Source organism: Pagrus major, chromosome 9 (genome assembly GCF_040436345.1).
Source record: "Pagrus major chromosome 9, Pma_NU_1.0".
NCBI classification, from domain to species: Eukaryota; Metazoa; Chordata; class Actinopteri; order Spariformes; family Sparidae; genus Pagrus; species Pagrus major.
In genome coordinates this window covers 28,684,522-28,704,796 of record NC_133223.1, presented here as the reverse complement: position 1 = coordinate 28,704,796, position 20,275 = coordinate 28,684,522, and the positions used below count along the sequence as shown (strand labels likewise).

Genomic DNA, 20,275 nt, shown 5'->3' with positions numbered 1-20,275 from the left:
AAGGAAATTTGAGGAGTCTAGTTGTCCCTTCAGCAGAGCGAGCTCATACCGGCATATACCGTTGTGAGTCAAAGGATGATGACATCCAGTTTGCTGTGGAAGTTAAAGGTGATGCTCGGAAACGCTGAAGCGCTTTCATTCTCTTGCACGGCCAACTAACTGTAATAGTCCAGTCCCCTAACAGAAAAGTGTTACTTTTATCTACTATTTTTCTAAAAAATAAAGCAAATTAGAGCTACAATGAAAATTAATTTGTAAATTAATTGATTAGTCGATAGAAAGAAAATTAACCATGAAATATATTAATAATCGATTAATCATTTCAGTCATTTTTCAAGCAAAAGCTTAACTATTTTTGTCATTTATGATAGTAAATGACTACGCTTTGGGTTTCAAACAGTTGGTTGGAGAAAATAAGCACTTTGCAGACATCACTTTGGGTTGTGATTCACAATTTTTTGACATTTCACTGACTAAATGAGTAATCAAGAAAATAATCGTCAGATAAATCGATAATGAAAATACCTTAGCTGCAGCCCTAAAGAAACCGGTTCCCTCTGAAATACTTCCACAGTTTGATTCATACGAGTTCGTAAAACAGGCAAATATCATATTTCTCGTCAATTTAAAGAAAACAAAGAAATTAAATATAAGACATGTTCTCTCCATGCAGCTTCTTATAATGCCCGGCCAGTATCTTAAGAAAGCTAAAGTTTCAAGTGTCTGGTTCCTTTTCATTAAAGGCACTAACTGAACACAGCTTCTTTATCATATTCAAACACTTTCTTGTTTGTGTCTGTGCTTTCTTGTCCGTGATCTTTATGTCAGTGTACATAATGTAACTGAGGATAACTTGATTCTTGCTCTTTTAACCCTTAGAATCATTTCTTGTTTCACTTATTGTCAGTTGTGTTTTTGTTGTTGTGTGTTTTGTTGTTTTGTCCTGAAATTCTTTGTAATTACTTCAAGAAATTACATTTATGAAGTATATTAAGACACTCTTTCTGCAATATCTGAAACCTTTAGCACTACCTGTGAAGTTCTCAGACCTTGAAGAGAGCGACAGGAACAAGTCGGTCGAAGAAGGCTCTCCCATCGTCCTCAGCTGTGAACTCTCTCATGATCCCTCCGCTCATGTCGACTGGTACAAGGATGGGACGAAACTCCTACCGCAAAACAATATGGAAATACAGTCGGATGGTCTGACAAGGACGCTACACATCCATTCAGCTGAAGACACGCATGGTGGCACCTATGAATGTTCAACATCAGATGACGCCATCACATTTACAGTGGAAGTAAAAGGTGATTTATCTCTCTGCTTACTATCTTCTAACATTCGTACCGCCTCCATCTTATTCTATGGTTTGACTGGCTGGGCAGTATGTTTTGTCAAATGTTTGTTAAAGTCCAATTCATCTCTTATCCAAAACCCTTGTTATCCCCTTCTCTTAGGCCGATCGCCACAGATCATGCCAATCCCACTATCAGAAAAATACAAGATGATTGCAATTGGTTGTCCAATTATCCTCCAGTGTGAGGTTTCAGACCCTGTTGCCCAGGTTTCCTGGTTTAAAGATGAGGTGGAGCTTTTTTGCAGAACTGGCCTTGATATGAAACGAGACGGCAGCCTGAGAAAATTAATGATTAATTCTGCTAAGGTCTCTGACTCTGGCCTCTACAGCTGTAGCCTCATTGATGATGTTGTGACTTTCCATGTGGACATCGAAGGTGATTTTCTTGTGTTCAGTTTTAATTGATGAACATTTTCCTTCACTATCCTTAACTGTACATTTGCAAAAACCATTGTTATGTATGAAAACACAGAGCTCACGTCTGTTTGTGCCAAAATAATCACACCAAAAAAGTTTGATGTGCTTGTTAGAGGAAGTTCTGACAGCTTAACAGCGGTACTCTGTAAATCTTATAATACCCCCCCAGACACTCCTGTGAGGTTCTCAGCACTACCAGAAGTGGCAAGAAACAAATTGGTTGAAGCAGGCTGCCCAATTACGCTGCAGTGCAAAGTCTCAGAGCCGACAGCCAAAGTCTATTGGCACAAGGATGGAGAGCAGCTACCTCCAAAGAGTGATTATGAAATCCAAACAAAAGAAAAACTGAGAGCGCTGGTTATTGAGACAGCAGAAGTCAAACACTCTGGGCTGTACAGCTGTGAGGCCGTAGATGACCATATAGAATTCAAGGTGGATGTTGCAGGTGATCTAAGTATTTTGAGCTTTGTCAGAATCACTAACTTCTTTCAATTAATGCTTGGCGATTAGACCAACGTATGCTTCAACAATGTATTATTTATTAAGATCATGTGTACTAATACTTGTGTAATACTTATGTGTACTTTTGGTGGACAAATGTAATGTCATAAGGATAAGAGATTATTTGCTATTATTATAAGTATCTGAACATGTAGCTGAATGTCTTTCTTGCCGTAAGAAGCAAATACCGCAAGGCCCTTTCAGACTGGAAGTGGTTGACTATTTGTTGTTTAAGAGCCTGGTGGTGGCTTCAGACTGCACTGAGGACAGCACATGGGATCAAACTACCTTGTGCAACAGGTCGCTAATCACCAATCACCAGATTGCATGTGCGTCCATGACTCTATCGATGTCAAAGTAACTAAGTGGTCAACCTTAGCAGGCACAGACTTTATCGTCTGTTCCTTTAGTAGCAAAATTGTCAATTTTGCAGCCTTTAGACTATACATTTAAATATGTTATAGCACAGCATAGCAACTCTGAATTACTGTTCAGTGGATTGAAATTCCTATAGCACCAGTTTGATTCTCAGCTGTTCCAGAAGCTGAAAGGAGCGAGTCTGTTGAAGCAGGCAGCCCGATCAAACTGCAGTGTGAGATCTCAGACCCCACAAACGAGACATGCCTGTATGACGATGGGACAAAACTCTTGCCAGAATTGGGAATAAACATCGATTCAGAGGGCAATGAGACGACACTGGTTACGGAGTCGGCCACGTCTTCGTGCTCTGGAGCGTACAGTTGTAAAACTGATGATGATGATGACTCAGATTTCAACGATTACTTTGTGGAGGTGAAAGGTGATATGCTAAGCTTTTTCTTGGCTCATGTCATTGTCGAGTCGTATGCACCTTCATGATCTCTAATATCTAAGAAGGAAGCAAAACCTGATCATCATCATATTCATCATAGCTGATTTCCTTCTAAGTGTCTTAATTTCATCAAACATTTGGGTGCTTTCATATACATGCTTCACATTTACGGCTTGTGTCTAACATGTATTTTGTTGAGTCCATTGTTTTGTCCAACTATGGTACTTGCTTTATGTTAGCGCACTGCTTCAATTGTTTTTTTTCCATCTTGCTTCAAAAGTGGATTAACGCCCACTGATCATTATAATGTTATCTACAGTAGATAGCAAGGCTTGAGATCAGCATGTGTAAGCTGTGACAACCACGACTTTAGAGCTGCTGCATGCATGAGCATAAACAACGAATGCAACTTTCAAGCGACGACTTACTTCTATTTTTGTACTGTTTCCTGCAGCGCCACCGGTAACATTTGCTGATATCCCAGAGGAGGACCTTTTCAAGAGCGTCGTGGAACAAGAACAGCTTGTTCTGTCGTGCGAAGTCTCAAGGGCTGACGGTGTTGTCCAGTGGTACAAAGATGGAACTGAAATGCAACTGAGTGATAATATTACAATGCAAGCAGAAGACACCGAGAGGAATCTGACTATACGTTCAGCCCAACTATCTGACACGGGCACATACACATGCCGTGCAGGAGACAACGTTTTAATGTTCAAGGTTAACATACGAGGTAATACTTCTGAAAACTTTACCTATATTGAAATGTACAGAAGAAAATGTTTTCAATTTCATATATTCTTCCTCCACAGAACCTCCAGTGATGATAGTCTTCCCCAAGGAGGACGTCCACCTTGAACGTCACGTCCCTGAGGAAATTATTCTGAGCTGCGAGTTGTCTCGTCCCAACGGCGTTGTTAGCTGGTACAAAGACGGCCAAAAGCTGCAAGAGAGTGAGAACATCAAGCTCAAGATCGAAGGCCCTTACCGACGACTAAAGATTCTGTCGAGTGGAGTTGAAGATTCTGGAGAATACGTCTGTGATACAGCCGACGATTCAATTTTCTTTCACCTTAATATTACAGGTAACTTCCATGATGCTACATATGTGGTACATATATGTGTAGGTATCTCAGTAATCTAACAGCACAGTGAGCAAGTACAATGTGATATTTAAAGGGGGTATTATGTTGCAAAGATGTCTACTGAAGTTAGCATGCTAACCAGCTAGCACAGGCCAGTCCTGTCTCATAATACCACTTCGTACCGCAAGAGGTGATAGGCCGATAGCCCCCGTAGTTTCAGCTCGTATATGTTAAAAGAGTTTCACTACTTATTCTAATAAATAATACAAAAAAACTTACAAAATATCAAGACATTATATATTTCAACACCTTGTATTCTGTTTAAAAGAAGAATACAACCTTATACTGTCTACAAGCGTCATTGCCCGGTAACTTATTGTAAAACACAGTTAATTCAAACGTGACATAAACAGAATAAAACTCACCAAAACAGGCTTAGTTTGTCTTTCCACCATCACCTCTTTGTTTTGGTTGATATAAGTCTCCATTCCAGCTCTACATGCCATTTAAATTATCGCTGATACCCGACTCTCGCCACAATCCTCTCCTGTTCCCGCCAGATGTGTCTTCTCGTCCACGGAGTCAATCTTGGTCAGAGCTGCTGTAAATCGCCTCCTTACTGAATCCCCTGTCATGAAACTGACATCTGTTGGAGTGACTTCTTGAGGCCTCTTGCCCATGGTTAGGCCCCCTGTCATCAGAAGTTGCAGTGCGGGCAGTCTCCCGTCAGCTAATAGAGCCAATTAGCTCCACAGCTAACTGAGCCACTTGCTAACAGCAGCTAGTTGCTGCCGCCAAAATATAGCTATAGCAAAGAGTAGCTTTTCCAGTATTGTGAGCAGCAGTAAGCGGTTATGCTGCCCCCTATAGTTTTGGAGCCACCTTTGACCATTTCTTAGAAATCATCAGTATGCTTCAAACAAAACAAGTTTGCAGAAAGTGTCATCTGAACCTGTCTAAAGGCAAAAGTGTTGGGTTGAAATAGAAAAGGAACAAGCCTATCTATTATGAGTGATATTTCTGGAGCTCTGCGGCGCTAGCATAAGTAACAAAGTATCATACCAATGCACAAGTGGCTCTTTAAAGGCTTAAGAAGAGTTAGATAAGTGGGCTGAGCAATAATAATAGTGTTAATTATATCCACTCGACACTAAATCTTCCTGAATGACTGATACACCGTGCCAATCGAACAACGAGGATTAGCATTCTGTGACCATGGAAAATGCCGCTGCTCACTGGCATACCCACGCCTTTAACATTGCCAAAGCTAGGGGTTAACTGATTCATCCAGGTCTTGTGGGGATATATATGTATCAATATGACAACTAGATAACGGTGCAGATTATTTGTAGGATTCATTAAACTGATAAGCGATGGCTAAACTGGATGTTAACGCCCTTTTCCAGAACCTCCGGTGCGGATTGTGTCCCCAAGTCAGTCCCAAATGGAGCTGTGCCAGCAGACCTCTGAGAGGATGGTACTGAGCTGTGAGATCTCACGGCCTAATGCAGTGGTGCGCTGGTATCGAGACGGACTGGAAGTGGAGGAGAACGACAACCTGATTCTAGAGGTGGATGGTGTGTACAGAAGACTGATCATACCTGAAACTACAGTCAAAGACTCCGCTGAATACGTCTGCGATACGGCAGACGACTCCATGACATTCTTTGTAAACATAGCAGGTAAAGAATGAAAGAGTAAATCCTCTAAACATCTTGTTGTGTCATCTTCTTATCCATTTCTAACACACACGTTTCTTAACGCACAGAGCCTCCTGTTCGCTTCGTACGTCCGCGGAAGATGGCAAGCAGAGTAGAGAAGGTGGCAGGGGAGACTCTGGTTCTGGACTGTGAGGTTTCAAGATCGAATGCCGAGGTCACCTGGAAGAAGAACGGTGAAGAAGTAGAGGACTCCAGAAACATTACCATCCTGGAGGACGGGGTCGTGCGTCAATTAACCGTTCATGCACTAACGCTGGAAGACGCTGGGCAATATGTCTGTGACGCAAAGGACGATGTGATGGATTTCAACGTGAAAGTGCAAGGTAGGTTATGAAACAAAAGGCGGAAATTTTTGCAAGATTACTGAGATTTTCTGTTCTGGAAATGTTGTTCTTTTCTTTCTCATTTTCAGAGTTACCTGTAAAAATTCTTGGAAAAACCGATGCAAAAACAGAAAAGCAGTTCTTAGTGTCTGATGACATCATTCTGGTGTGTGAACTATCAAGATCCAACGCCTCAGTCAGCTGGTACAAAGACAATCAGTTAATCGATGACACTGAGCGGTACTGCAGTGAGGAGCAAGGTGTTTTTCGATCGCTGGTCGTCCTAAATGCTGAGCTCGAAGATTCAGGAGAGTACAGCTGTGACGCAGTGGATGATAAAATGCTCTTCTATATCACTGTCAAAGGTAATGGTTTTTTTTGTTATGTAATGTAAACATTATCTGTCTTTCCTTCACTCAGGAGATAAGTAATGCAGTGTCTTGTATGTTCAGAGCCTCCGGTACAGATCATTGGCAACTCGGGCCACCCAGAGCATCATATCCTGGTAGCAGGAGATGACCTTATTTTGGAATGCGAGGTTTCTCGGCCGAACGCCACCGTGCAGTGGTTATGCAACGGCGAGATACTGAAACCGGACACCCGCGTACAAATCGACAGCTATGACGTTGTGAGGAAGCTTGTTCTCTCTGGACTTCAGCCTTCAGACTCTGGAAAATACATTTGTGATGCCATCGATGACAAATTAATAACAATTGTTGAGGTCCAAGGTAAGGTTTAAAAGTTTAAAAGATGTTTCAGATTTCATTTCTGTTGTTTGTTTGATGAACTCACTGTGTAACTCCAATTTTCCTCAGAACCACCAGTAACTTTTGTGAATAGAGAAGAATACGATGATGCCATCTCAGCCTATGAAAATGAGAGCGTTACACTGTGTGCCACTGTGAACCGAGAAAGAGCTAATGTCCGGTGGCTGAAAGATGGCCAACTATTGAACGAGGACAACATTCACATCTCCAGTGAGGGTAATACCCACAAGCTCACCATTAATCCTCTGCAGCTGTCAGATTCTGGAGAATATGTCTGTGACGCAAGCACAGATGAGATGTATTTCAGTCTTTTAGTCAAAGGTAAGAATTTGGCTCTCTTAAGCACAATGTGACCTCTGTTTCCATGTTAACATTTACTGTCATAAAGTAAACATCTCTGGAATTACATTTCTTCATTCTACTTGTCAGAAATGATGGTGAAATTTATCAGACCACTGGAGAACATTTCGTCTCCGAAGGGCAGCAGCCTTATTTTACGATGTGAGATCAGCAAGCCCAAAGGAGATGTCCAGTGGCTGAAAGATGGCCAAGAGATCGCTCCAAGCCGGCGGCACACAATACGAGCGCAAGGTCGAGAGCGAAGCTTTACCATCCACCAGCTGGTGGAAGAAGATGCTGGAGAGTATGCCTGTGAATCAACGGATGACAGGACCTCGGCTACTGTCACTGTAGAAAGTGAGTAAATCATACAACTTAAAGCAATAAGAAATAAAGTATGGGTAATGAAAATAGTTTTAAAAGCACATGAATTTAATTCGGCTGAATGCTTTGCCTTCAGTTCCCCGTCTCGTCGAGTTCATAGCGGAGCTTCGTAACATCACGGTCTGCGAGGGGGAAGATGCAGTCTTTAAGTGCGTGGTTTCACCGGAGGACACTCGGTTGGTGTGGCGCTTAAATGGCAAACAAGTAGCTCTGAATGAGCGCACTGTCATTTCAAGCAACGGACTGTGCCACATGCTCTGCATCCACAACTGCATGGTTTCAGATAGCGGCAAAGTGACAGCTGATGCGGAGGGGTTGGTATCAGAGGCCGAACTCCAGGTTCAAGGTGAGTTGTCGCCCCATCCATAAACACTATAACTATATACATTTGTCTCAATGAATCACAGAAGTCACAACATTTAACAACTATTTACTGTCCAAGACCTTCATCTCTCTGGTAGTTGTCACCATATTTTCAGCCGTGGGCTATTTTCAGCAACACTAGAGTCAATGCAAACATAAAAGAGGCTTTGAATGGCTGCATATGTTAGTATCACATAAGCATACACTGAATGTGTGTAATAATGACCCTTTCAGTTAAGTTGAAATTGTTGAAGAGGCGTTTTGACGGCTAGCGCTTAGCAGCTCCTCCTGTTAGAATTCCTCTGGTAACTGACAGAGACAAGTGGCTCAGTGGTTTTGGGGTATGTGACGCTGCAGGGGGGCAAAGACTCCTCAGAGTTGCTCTCTGTGCTTGAGCTTGCAATGAGACTTAGCTGATTTTCTTTAGTTGATATTGTATTTTGTTTTGTAATCACATAAAACTACCCAGAACGTTGATTGTGTTGTATTCAGAGCAACAGGTGCTGTTTACCAAGAAAATGACGCCGGTTGTAGCCGAAGAGTTCAGCGAGGCGACTCTACAGGTGGAGGTGAGTCTGGATTCGGAAGAGTTGCAGTGGATGCGGCAAGGGGTGCTGATCCACCCCGGACCCAAGTACACCCTGAAACACAAGGGCCTAAAACACAGTCTCACCATCCACAAACTGGCCGTGTCTGACCGAGGCACCTACAGCTGTGAAACTCTCCACGACCGCACGCAAGCCCAGCTCACAGTGGAACGTGAGTGTGCACGTGTTCTCACTATGCCCTGTTGTTGTTTGTTTACCACCGTTGCCGACGTGGCCACCTCTCGCACGCCCACCATCACTGCTTCTTCTCGTGAAGGCAAAGCTCAATTAACTGAGTAAGAGTAATTCGAGTGACCGGGGACCAGGGTGGCACTTTTACTGGAACATGATGGCAACAAACAGGTGATGGACTTACAGCCCAGGCTGACTTTCAGTGCAGGGTTTCTTTATTGACACAGGATCAATGAAGCCCTGATGATTTCACTAGCTGTGTCAAAGGCAAATCAGATGACAGTTTTAAAGGAAGGGCCTGAATAACAACATGAGATTCAACATGCAGGATTACATTTAGCAAAGTTTTCCTACAAACAAGCACCGTTTAAAACTCTGGAAATCAAGCAAGCCTGATACGCTATAAAAGCCGGCATCTTGTCGTGATTAAGACGTACTTATGCTTGTTTTTCTTTGCGCATGCTTCTTATATTTCTCAGTCCTGTGATCCACAGGCCAGTGGGTGAATTAAAGGCTGTTCTTTCAACACTAGTGTGGGCGGGCAGGGGAAAGTCAGGACTTCAGGCTGCTGTTGGCACCTCCTATGAATTTGGATCTCCTCTCATTGCATCTAAATTTACACCCTGGCCTTCAAAACTAAGGTTGTTGTCATCAGGTCTCCAAAATAAACACTCCTTTTTTCCACAGGGAATGCTTGTCTGTGTTAGAATAAGTGAAAAATGTTGGCAGTTTCAAAGTCGGCTTTTGTGTAAAGCCCCGTACTCAAATGACTGAAATATCGGCTCGTCAATGTGTGCCAGCTTGTATTGTTTAACTGCAGACTGCTGTGTGCAGATCAGACTCCGAGCCTATTCTGTAACAGAAAGTGGACACCGTGTCTGCTCACTGTTCAAGCGGAATGAAAATATTTGTAGCTGGGGCCAATCTTTCAAACATGACCTTTGTTTGACTACAAAAAAAATACACATTAAGTAGATAGCTAAATGCACTTGTTGGACTGCTGTGATGCTTGTTTGTTCACAGCTCTGCAATTTGTCTTACAGCTCGAAAAATCACAATCAAGAGAGAACTGACCGACATTAAAACCACAGAGAGAGAAACTGCGTCGTTTGAGGTGGAGCTCTCACATCCCCAAGTCACCGGCACCTGGATGAGAAACGGAGTCCAGCTTAAGCCGACAAGTCACTTCCGTATGAGCGCCAAAGGACAAGTCCACAGCCTGACCATCTCTAACCTGTCAGTAGAGGACACGGCCACCTTTACGTTCTCTGTAGAGCAACTGAAGACGTCTGCAAGGCTTGTAGTAAAAGGTAGGAAATGAGATGAGATTTTGACAGTGTTGAGCAATATTTTATTTCAACATAGTAGCAAGCAGAATTACTGTATGTGGTCTTATTTAAAGAAACAAACTCAAAGTATTTAAAAGGACTTTTTAGAAAATGCACTTATACAAAGCCAACTACAGCTGAAAAGTGCTGCTGAGAAACTAGCAAGAGCAAACTACATTTTTGAAAATAGCCAACTGAAATCATCCCACCGCCTCCCTTCAGGCCCTGTAGCTCTTGCTAGCCGCCTGAAAGATGTGAGTTCACTGTTACACAAGATCCTACCTTTTTATAATTACCGTAATAGATAAATAAACAACTCAAACGAAGCAAAAAAGCGAAATAGCTTTGTGTGTGCTTTGTGCTACTAGGTCAGCTCCTGAACGACTTGTACTTTGCGCAGTACACCTTATATTATCATCATGAAGGTAAACATATTTATTTAGTACTCACAGCTCTCAAGATAGCATGTCAGTATTGGGAAACTTTGACTGCACTTATTCTGCTGTTTTAGAGATACTAACTAGATAGCAGACCCAAAAATGGCGCCAATTCAGTCCAATGAGAATCGCCTGGTGCGTGCAACAGAAAGTTTGTAGCCTTGGGTTTACTTCCTGGCTATGCAACCCACTGAAACACACAGTAGAGTCTCTTCCACTGGGCCCTTAGACTTTATATTGTGACAATATCACAGTTTTAAAATAGCTTGAAATTAGTTACAAGGCTGAGTGGCACCGGCATATCCATGTCTAAGTTGTAGATTAATGATTATATCAGCCAAGCCTTGTGGAAGACTGGTCATGGAGGCAGGCAGGTACATAGTTAAACAGGCTGGTAGGTCCATGGCTACTGTGGTAGGCCTATCACAGGCCTGCAAAAGCCACAGACACCACTGAGTTATCAAAATGTTGATTGCTGTCATGATATTAAGAGATTTCCTACAAATATGCTTCTAAAACAAAGTACCAACCCTGTCTTCAACATACTTAGTGTTGTCATAAGGAATGCGGGCCAGTTTAGTAACATCTAAGCTCACAACCATGTACTATAAGTTGTTTTACTACCAAAACAACTGTTTACTATACTCATTTTATTGTGACCTCAGACTGGTAGCTAAAGTGGTCCACTCAGTAGACCAAATGCCAGCCAGTGGAGGCATGATAATAGAATAAAGTGACGGCTCTGCTACTGTTGCCTTTATCCAGGCTCACGTTACAACACAAAATAGCCTAGCACGACCCGGTGAGAAGCGGTAGCCCTGTTCAGTCTTTTCTGTCAGGTGCTAGTTTAACCTCATGCTGTAAAATAATCCGCTCCATACCGAGTCACTCAGTATGCATCATCCCTTTGAGCTAGGGGTTGAAAAGCTGAGGATGACGATCGGATGAAAATGTCATCACGAGGAATTAGTCCACATAACTTCACTATATAGGCCTCTTTAAATTTAAGCAGCAGTGTGTACGCTTGGATTCATTTTATAGAGATGTTTTGGTTTGGTTTTCCTAACTTATCATGCTTTTTCTCCACCAGAGCCACCAGTGACCATTTTCAGAAAACTGGAAGACCAGAGATTCCCTGACGGGGCAGTAATCTCTATTGAGTGTGAGCTGTCAAGACATAACGCTGATGTGAAATGGATGAAGGCAAGTGTTGAATTTTTGGTTTTCTTTATAACCAACAACACCCTCTTATGGACACATGAAAGATAACAAACCTTAGACACCTGCTGAACAGCCATAACTTTCATCTCAGTTGTTTCCTGATGATAAATTGAACTTGTACTGCAAAAAAAAATCCCTTTCAGAATGGGGTTGAGGTGAAGCCAGGCAAGGACTTGCGCATTTATGCAATGGGAAGGAAACGATTTCTTCAGATCATGAAGTGTAATGTCGGTGATTCTGGGATTTACACCTGCGACGCTGGAGATGCTACCACATCTTGCACCGTGGAGGTCTACGGTAACGTCTGCTATCTAAATACTATAAATTACAGACGAGGGTGTAAAGTTTCACAGTGGTCTGTGTCATGAAAGTGACAGGAGATGTGTTATATTGCACCTGAAATAAGAAAATATATGGGTGGGAATCACTGTCAACATGTACAAAAACTCTGAAAGGCCAGACCAGGGTCCAGACTATGACAAACCATCGGACTTAACAAACACTGCAGCAACATTATTGACTATTTGTACCACATGACATCCGTAAAACTAGAAGCCATAGAGGTATTCACTGAGTTCAGCACTAAGCTAAATCTATGCAAATGTATTTCATAGTAAGATGAGTAGTAGTAAGATACCCACAAAACTGAGAGAACAGAGAAAAAATACTAAGAATTCAGCATATGCTTCCTTATTTAATCATAACTGAATGCATTAATAAATAAATCTGAAATATATATACACACATATATATATATATATACATAAACATAAACACAAATATGTCATTTATAACCCAATATATGCTAAATATAATTTCATTTATCAACCATTCATCTTATATTAAAACTTAAATTAATCGTAAGGATATATCTTCCAGCATTTATTCAAAATATTTTCTTTCTCTTGTAGAAATATTAATGAACGTTTTAGTGAAATTAGTATAAAGACCTACAAGTATAACTATTATTACTATCAGTGCACTGTTAATTTTAAAAAGTTGACTTTACTTAAAAGAAATCAAGTAAACCGATTTCCTCAAAATCGCCAAGTAGTTCAGCTCTTACAACTTGAATTTAATTGACTTCACTGGTATTTTTGAGGTAAAATCACTTTGTCAGATTTTACTGTGTGGCTGGATTGCTAACAGTATTTACTATGATGTGCATAATTCTGTTATGGAATGACAAATATTACATTTTAATTTTAATTTTAGTTCCTTTTGTAATAATAGGAGGGAGTGCTGCCTGTTGAACCAGAGCCGGGCTTAGAGCAAATGACAGTACAACAATAGACGACTTTAGTGCCATGACAGTTAGCTCAGTATTAAAGAAAGGTGATCATGTAGCGCGGACGTGCCAGCTCCATTCTACGTTTGCATTTTGAATTATTAATAGGTTCCCATTGTAATATTAAATATCCTTTGATGTTAATTGTCTCTGCAGAGCGCGAGCTGCTGATACAGCAGGGCCTCGAGGACCTGGACATCCAGGAGGATCAGAACGCGGTGTTTGTTTGTGAGATCTCGGTGGAGGATGTGCCGGGAGAATGGTACAAGAACGGGGAGAGGATACAACCAACCAGCACCATCAAGATCCGCCAAGAAGGTCAGCTGCAAAATCACAAATACATCATTCACAGGGTGTGCAAATGTCTGCCGAAGACAGAGGTTTAAATGATCTGACACTCAAAAACAATGAAATACAAAAACTAAAGAGGAGACATTAATAGAAATGGAAAGAAATGATGTGTCTGGATATTACCCTGACATTTTTATTCTTCTTTCAGGGACCAAACACTTTCTTCTAATGTGCAACGTGCGAGCAGAAGACTCCGGAGAGATCAAGTTTGTCGCCAGACACATTGAATCTGTGTCCTACCTCGAGGTGGAAGGTATAAATATATATTAACATATGTAACAAATGAAGTTTGTGTATAAGTTGTTGAACAAAGTGTGGAAACACGCCTGTGAAGTCTTTCATCAAGTCAGAGTTTATTTAATGTCTTCTGTCACCCAGTTAAACTGTAAAACCTTAATCTGAATTGCACTTTGTCCTTTTTCAGAGCTTCCTGTCAACATCGTTAAACCTCTGCAGGATAAGACCGTCCTCGAGAAGAGCCGTGTGATCCTCGACTGCACCGTGTCCAACCCCAGATGTAGCATCCGCTGGTACAAAGGCGTCAACGTCATCCTGCCCTCCGAGCGCTTCGAGATCTGCAGCGAAGGCTGTTATCGCAAACTGATCATCCAGCAGGTGGCGCTAGAAGACGACGGCACGTACAGTGTGCAGGTTGGAGAGTATACGTGCTCTGCAAAACTGACAGTGGAGGGTAAGAGACGTCCCGGTTTACAGACATTTTTTTGGGTTGTTGTTATGGGATGGAAGTGTATATACTGTCCTGCTCTTTTTATTAGTATGTGTATGGTTTTAAAAAATCCCACATGTATCAGTTGAAGTGACAAATAACAGGAAGTTTTCATAACCCAACAACAAAGCTTCCTTTTCCAAGCAACACACACACAGAGTGTTATAAACTTCTGATGGGGGTGCAACAGGAGGAGGGAGGATCTCATACTTAACCTCACAGCTCCATCTAGTGGCAAAGTAAAGATACAGCGGGGTGTTCGCATAAGATTTAATCCCATTTTCACATCCCTGCCCTTTCACATTTGTCTTCCTCTGGACACATAAAAATAATATATATATATATATTTTTTTTTAAAGTGTCCTATGAACGTTGCATTTACATGACAAATGATGACATTTTTCACCCAAAGAATAACAACAGGCCTTTGCACATATTGACAGGTCACAGAAGGAGAATGAAAGGGCTCAATAATTAATAATAATAATGATTGCTTTCTTCCATTTAGCTGGCCAACACTGTCATGAAAGACATTCAAAAGTACATTTTATGTTGAGTGTGAGAACATTGTGGTATTTAGACCTCAGGCCTGTTTAATACTGGGTTTTGGTATCAATCCCTACTAATAGTACTCTGTTTATTTGGCGAGATTGAAGATGAAAGCTAACTATTAGTCTGTGTCAGCAGTGGATTCAGACCCAACTTGACAACTTGATGGGCAAATATATGAAAATCTATAAAAAGTCATTTGATTTGACCAACCATGGCATAAAAACTGCAACTTCTACAAGCACAGACAGCTTCTTTTAAAATGTTTTTGTGAAATCAAACAAATGTTTCCATGCGTCGCTATGCTTTCTCAGGTCGGACAGGGATGAAATGATGGAGTTTGTGTTTGTGGTATATTGAATGAACGTAGGCCACCGGTGCAGTGGTGGCGAGGAAACGTCATCTTCATCTGCCACAGAAATCATCACTTTCACCAAGTTCAAACTTAACTGCTCAAAAAATACAGCAAGCACTCTGAACTTGGCTGAAAGATGTAGGAGGAGAACTCGTTTTCACTCCTGTGACGAACACAGCGTATGGCCGATCACATTATAGAAAAGAAAAAGATAAATCATCCTCTGACTTCAACGTTAGGCCTCAGAGTAACGGGAACCTTCAGAGACGTGTAGTGGAGTCAAAAGTAACAGTCATCTTTTAAAATGTAGTGAAGTAAATGATGCAAGTTTCCGGAAAAATTACTACTAATTACTACTTATTACATACTCAGCTAAGGTACAAATACTTCAGTACAGTGCTCAAGTAAATGTACTTTGTTACTGTCCACCCCTGCGACTGTACTCCTTCATTTCAGCCTGTGGAGGTCAGGTTAAAGATGTGCATTCAGGAGTTTGTTACTCTTAAAAACATGACATTTACTGTTAAAAATAAGCGTTGCAAGCTAACAGCGTTGTCTCTCCTCTGTGCTGTGACTCAGCCCAGTCTCTGGTAATGGTCAGAGAGCTGAAGGATGTGGAGGTGATGGCCCCCGATGACGCCTGCTTTGAATGTGAGCTCTCAGCCCCTGTCGTCAAAGCTCCCGTGTGGAGTCTGAACGGGGAGCCTCTGCAGTCGAGCTCTCAGGTGCGACTCGAGAAGATGGGCACGGTCCACAGGCTGACCCTCCGACAGACCTCCCCGGACATGAGCGGAGCGGTGGAGTTCACCTCTGGGAAGGCAAAAAGCACGGCCCAGCTGCGAGTACTCAGTAAGTGGAAGGAGTAGATGTTTGATCTGAGCTTTTACGTTACTTTTCGAATGTATTTACATTTTAACTGTACTTATGGATGCTGATTTATGGACTTATGGATTTATCTACCTACATGTAGGATTCATATAAAGCTGCAGGGATGAAGTATGCTTTAGTTTCAAGTTATCACAGTGTTGCATTTATGTAAGATGATCTCAGAGCATTCACACACAATACAAAATGAAGTTCTCAATAGCTCATTATTTATCATTTATCACAGTCACATGCACCTGTAGGGGGAGAAGTCAGGCTCCTTACTGCCATCTAGCTGGCAAACTGGTGAAGCATTACATTTGTAGCCTGGTGGTGTAATACAGAAGAATCACCACTAGATGGAAGTAATAACTAAGTCATGTGTTTGTCCCATGCATACTGTATGTCAGAGAAAATCTAATCTTTCGCCACTGCCAGTGATTATATTGTATAGACTGAGATCAGTGGTGAATTAAGTCAAAGTAGCAGTACATCTGTGTACAAATACCCTGTAACATTTACATTTTTACTTGAGTAAAAGTCCAAAAGTACGAGCATCAACACATACTTTAAGTACAAAAAGTAAAAGTACTTCATATGCACAGTGGCACATTTTAGTACGACATATTGATTATGATTAATATGTACATTACTTGAACGTTACAGCTGCTAAAGGTGGAAAGCTGATGACTTCCTGTAGTGCTGCGTACCTTGTGAATCTTAAACTGTAACAGCACACCATCATCATCATTTACTGTTGATTATATGTTGTGTTACAAACCTGAATCTGCAAAGTAACAAGAAACTAAAGGTGTAGGAGCCATTTCTGTTTATTGTTGTTTATATGTTATGTTACTTTGATTAGACACATGCAGTATTATTTCGGACACTTGATGGCAGTCATTAGATGCACAGGGTTGTGTATATAGGGGGCATGAGTGACAGGAAGGGGCGGCTCAGGTACAAGGAAGCGCAAACAATCTGCTGTTACAAAAGGTATCTACTAAACGTAGTAAAGTAAAAAGCACAGGATTTGTCTCTGGTGTAGTGGAGTAGAAATGGAAATTGAAATATCTTCTGACCATTTTAATTTCTCCAGGCTGAGCGTTAGTCGTGATGCTTCTCCTCGCCCTATAAAACCAATCCAAATGAATTCACTACCTGGGCCAGATGATTGAACATAATACTGTTTAGTTGAAAGCCAACATAATAAAACTAAAAATAGTTTACTCTCCTACACATCTGAAATAGCTCGAGAAGGTTCTCGTGGGTTTGCGCTCTCTGCTGCTGCTGCTTGACCTGCATGCTCGCACATCGAGTCGGACCATAAACACTTTATACCATTTACAGAATGCTGCGCTCCAGCAGCCAAGACATCTACTGTATTTATGACTGTGTGCTACATGGACAGTGCCCAGTCATGTAACCTACTTTAACACGCCATCCTGATAGTTCAGAACCAGACTGAAGGATTTATGAGGTTTTTTATGCTTCTAATGCAAAAACCTGCCTTTGGTTAATTCATTTGATAAATAAAAACTGCATTAGGACGCCATCTTGAATCAATGCATCATTATTGCCACTACTTGTGACGTTTCTTTAGTCACACAGCGTTATTTGGCTAGAATGACGCCACATGATGTACTTACATTGGGGGGAGGATGACTTTTTGATTTAGGTTCAGGTCTTTGGCTTAATCAGAAATCGATTTCAGGATTGTCAAAAGAATCCAGAGGTTGGAGGAATCCAAAAGTCAACATCTGCAGCAAGTTCCTTCAAATAAAACAGTCTGAGAAGCAGAGATGTAATGTAACTAAGTACATTTACTTAAGCATTTTGAGGTTCTTGTGTTTTACTTGAGTATTTCCATCTTTTTCTTCTTCTTCATACTTCCACTCCTCCACATAATGGAGGCAAATATTGTACTTTTTACTCCACTACATGTATTTGATAACTTTAGTTACTAGTTACTTTGCAGATTGACTCAGAGCCAAAGCAGCACATTTGGGGAAAAAAATAATAATAATTGTCTACAATTAGATTAAACAAAACAAAATACTGATTCTGATCACCTGAAAATACTACATTTCTGATCCAATAACCGGCTAGGCCAGTAGTAGTTGACACATACTATACAGTAAATAAATACACGTTAATATATGTATAATTTACTTTTACCTGTACTTTTCATACTGAAGTACAGTTAATATCAGATACTTTCGGACTTTTACTCAAGTACCTTTCACTTGTACCAATTAATACTTTAATACGTTAGCTGTACTTTTTCTTAAGTATGACACTACTGAGAAGAGAAAATCCTTCTGGTCAAACTATTCGCAGCTACTGTCCACACTGCTGACAGGTCTTAAGTGACACTGATTTATTTTTAGAGGTCAAAGCTAAAAAGGTTTGGCTTTGACTTTAGGAGCTCAGTTTTCATGGAATGATCCTTGATGTTATTAGCTGCAGATTTTAATTAATAACATGTTAATATGTTAAGTAACAGCTGACATGGACAGGCTGCAGCAGACAGGTGCACATTTTGACAGAATCAGGCCGAACATGCTGACCGATGCCCTCCGGTCCTCCGTCTAACTCTTTCTCCGCTCATATTTCACAGGTGATCCGTGAGTGACATCATCCGTCTGTCATCGCCGGCCTAATTGACAGTGATCGATTATTACTTTGATGCTTTTAAGTTGTAACATTGACTTTGCTTACATATTTACAAACCGTATGTCTATAAAAGAGGTTTAAACAGGGTTGTGATGGATTTTCTTTCAGTAACTTTGCATTTAAGGATTTACATTTATTGTTCATATATAAAATGTGTCATAGTCAAGAGTGTGAAGAAATGGTTCCTTTATCATCATAATACAAATTGCAGTTTGGATGTAAATAATGTTTTGTGTGTAAGTGATCTGACTGTCTGACTTGAGGTGTAAGCCGAATGTGTATTTGTGACAATAAATATCCGATTTCAACACTGTAAAGATTAAATGAATTCACTAGTGGGGGAAAAAATATGGTTTGATTCATGAAACAAGTGGAGTGCAAGTTCAGTTTTACGTACAGTAGTTTGAATGCAACCCGGCCACGATGCATGTGAAGAGACATCTGATTTAATCGATCAGTTTCTGATGGTAAAACAAACTCAAAAATTATATCTGGACTGTATAATTGTCAGACCTGATCTTGTCCACTTAGGTGTAGTGGGGAGACACTACAAGAAATTAACTGCTAGATATCACAGTGAAACGTCCCCGGTTGATCGCTTACGGTGTTGTGACATCGAGTGTACTCAGACAAAAGTATTACATCATAGAAAATGTAATGTTAATGTCCAGTTGACGACATCCTACAGAAGCCCTGAGGGGCAAAATGAGGAAAATTATATAGATTGTTTTCTGTCCTGTGTTTATAACTTGACAACTGGTGAAAAAAAATGCCACAGCAACCTTTCTACGTTTCTTAATTTTTTAATGTTAGTCCGTGTAAATGTGAAAAAAACACACTGGATTTTGTTTTTTCTCCAAGGAGAATTTTTTTTTTTTCATGTGTGAAACCGAGTGAAAAAAATTCCCTGAAGAAATTAAAAAATAATAATAATAAATCTCCTGAATTCTTTTGGTGGATTTTTTTTCTTGTTATTTATAATTCAGGAAAGAAAATCAGGAAAAATTCAGGAGTTTCAGCAAATTTAGGATTTGTCTTTCCTCAATTTTTCTTTCGGATTTTTTTTTTTCCGACTTGGTTTCACACATGAAAAAAATTATTCTCCTGGGAAAAAAAAAAAATCACTAGGCATCTTTTTTCCACCAGTCTCCAGTCATAAACACAACAGAGACTTAAAAAACTTTAAAAAATGGATCACCAGAAAAGAAAATCATTCCCTCTCTTGCTCCTTCAGGGTTTCTGTAACAGCCACGTGTCATCTCAAACTTATATTTAGCTTCAGGCTGCAGACAGGATCATCTAAACAACAGCTGTTAATTACTTACATCTAACAATTCATGTCTATTTTCACCATTTGTTTATTGTATAGACATTTTTTAACGTTTTCACGAAACACCTGAAGTTGCAGTTTGAATGACGAGAGTTCTGTCTTGCAGAAACGGGCTTGTAATGTAAATACATTGGGCCAAAAATCCGGTAATCTAGGAAAGAAATACGTTTAATAAAATTACTTGATCACCTTGATTGATAATCAGGGCATGTTTGTGTTATTGTTGAGTGGATATTGTGTTTGAACTTAACGGAGAATAATAGTTGTTTTCATATGAAATCTGTTCATTATTCCATTTTTCCATTTG

The 20,275-nt window shown here is 40.6% G+C and overlaps 1 protein-coding gene across 1 annotated transcript in view; it reads left to right on the top strand.

The window, feature by feature from the left end:
- obsl1b (obscurin like cytoskeletal adaptor 1b) overlaps positions 1–15,964 on the top strand; it is a 28,254-nt gene extending 12,290 nt beyond the window's left edge. The window contains exons 7-21 of the mRNA XM_073473190.1: positions 3,539–3,814; positions 3,894–4,166; positions 5,573–5,848; positions 5,935–6,210; positions 6,300–6,575; positions 6,663–6,938; positions 7,777–8,046; positions 8,556–8,822; positions 9,886–10,152; positions 11,698–11,810; positions 11,972–12,125; positions 13,273–13,434; positions 13,616–13,720; positions 13,892–14,158; positions 15,678–15,964. Coding sequence (XP_073329291.1) covers positions 3,539–3,814; positions 3,894–4,166; positions 5,573–5,848; positions 5,935–6,210; positions 6,300–6,575; positions 6,663–6,938; positions 7,777–8,046; positions 8,556–8,822; positions 9,886–10,152; positions 11,698–11,810; positions 11,972–12,125; positions 13,273–13,434; positions 13,616–13,720; positions 13,892–14,158; positions 15,678–15,964 — 3,545 coding nt within the window. The remainder of the gene's footprint in view (positions 1–3,538; positions 3,815–3,893; positions 4,167–5,572; positions 5,849–5,934; positions 6,211–6,299; positions 6,576–6,662; positions 6,939–7,776; positions 8,047–8,555; positions 8,823–9,885; positions 10,153–11,697; positions 11,811–11,971; positions 12,126–13,272; positions 13,435–13,615; positions 13,721–13,891; positions 14,159–15,677) is intronic.
- The last annotated feature ends 4,311 nt before the right edge of the window (positions 15,965–20,275 follow it).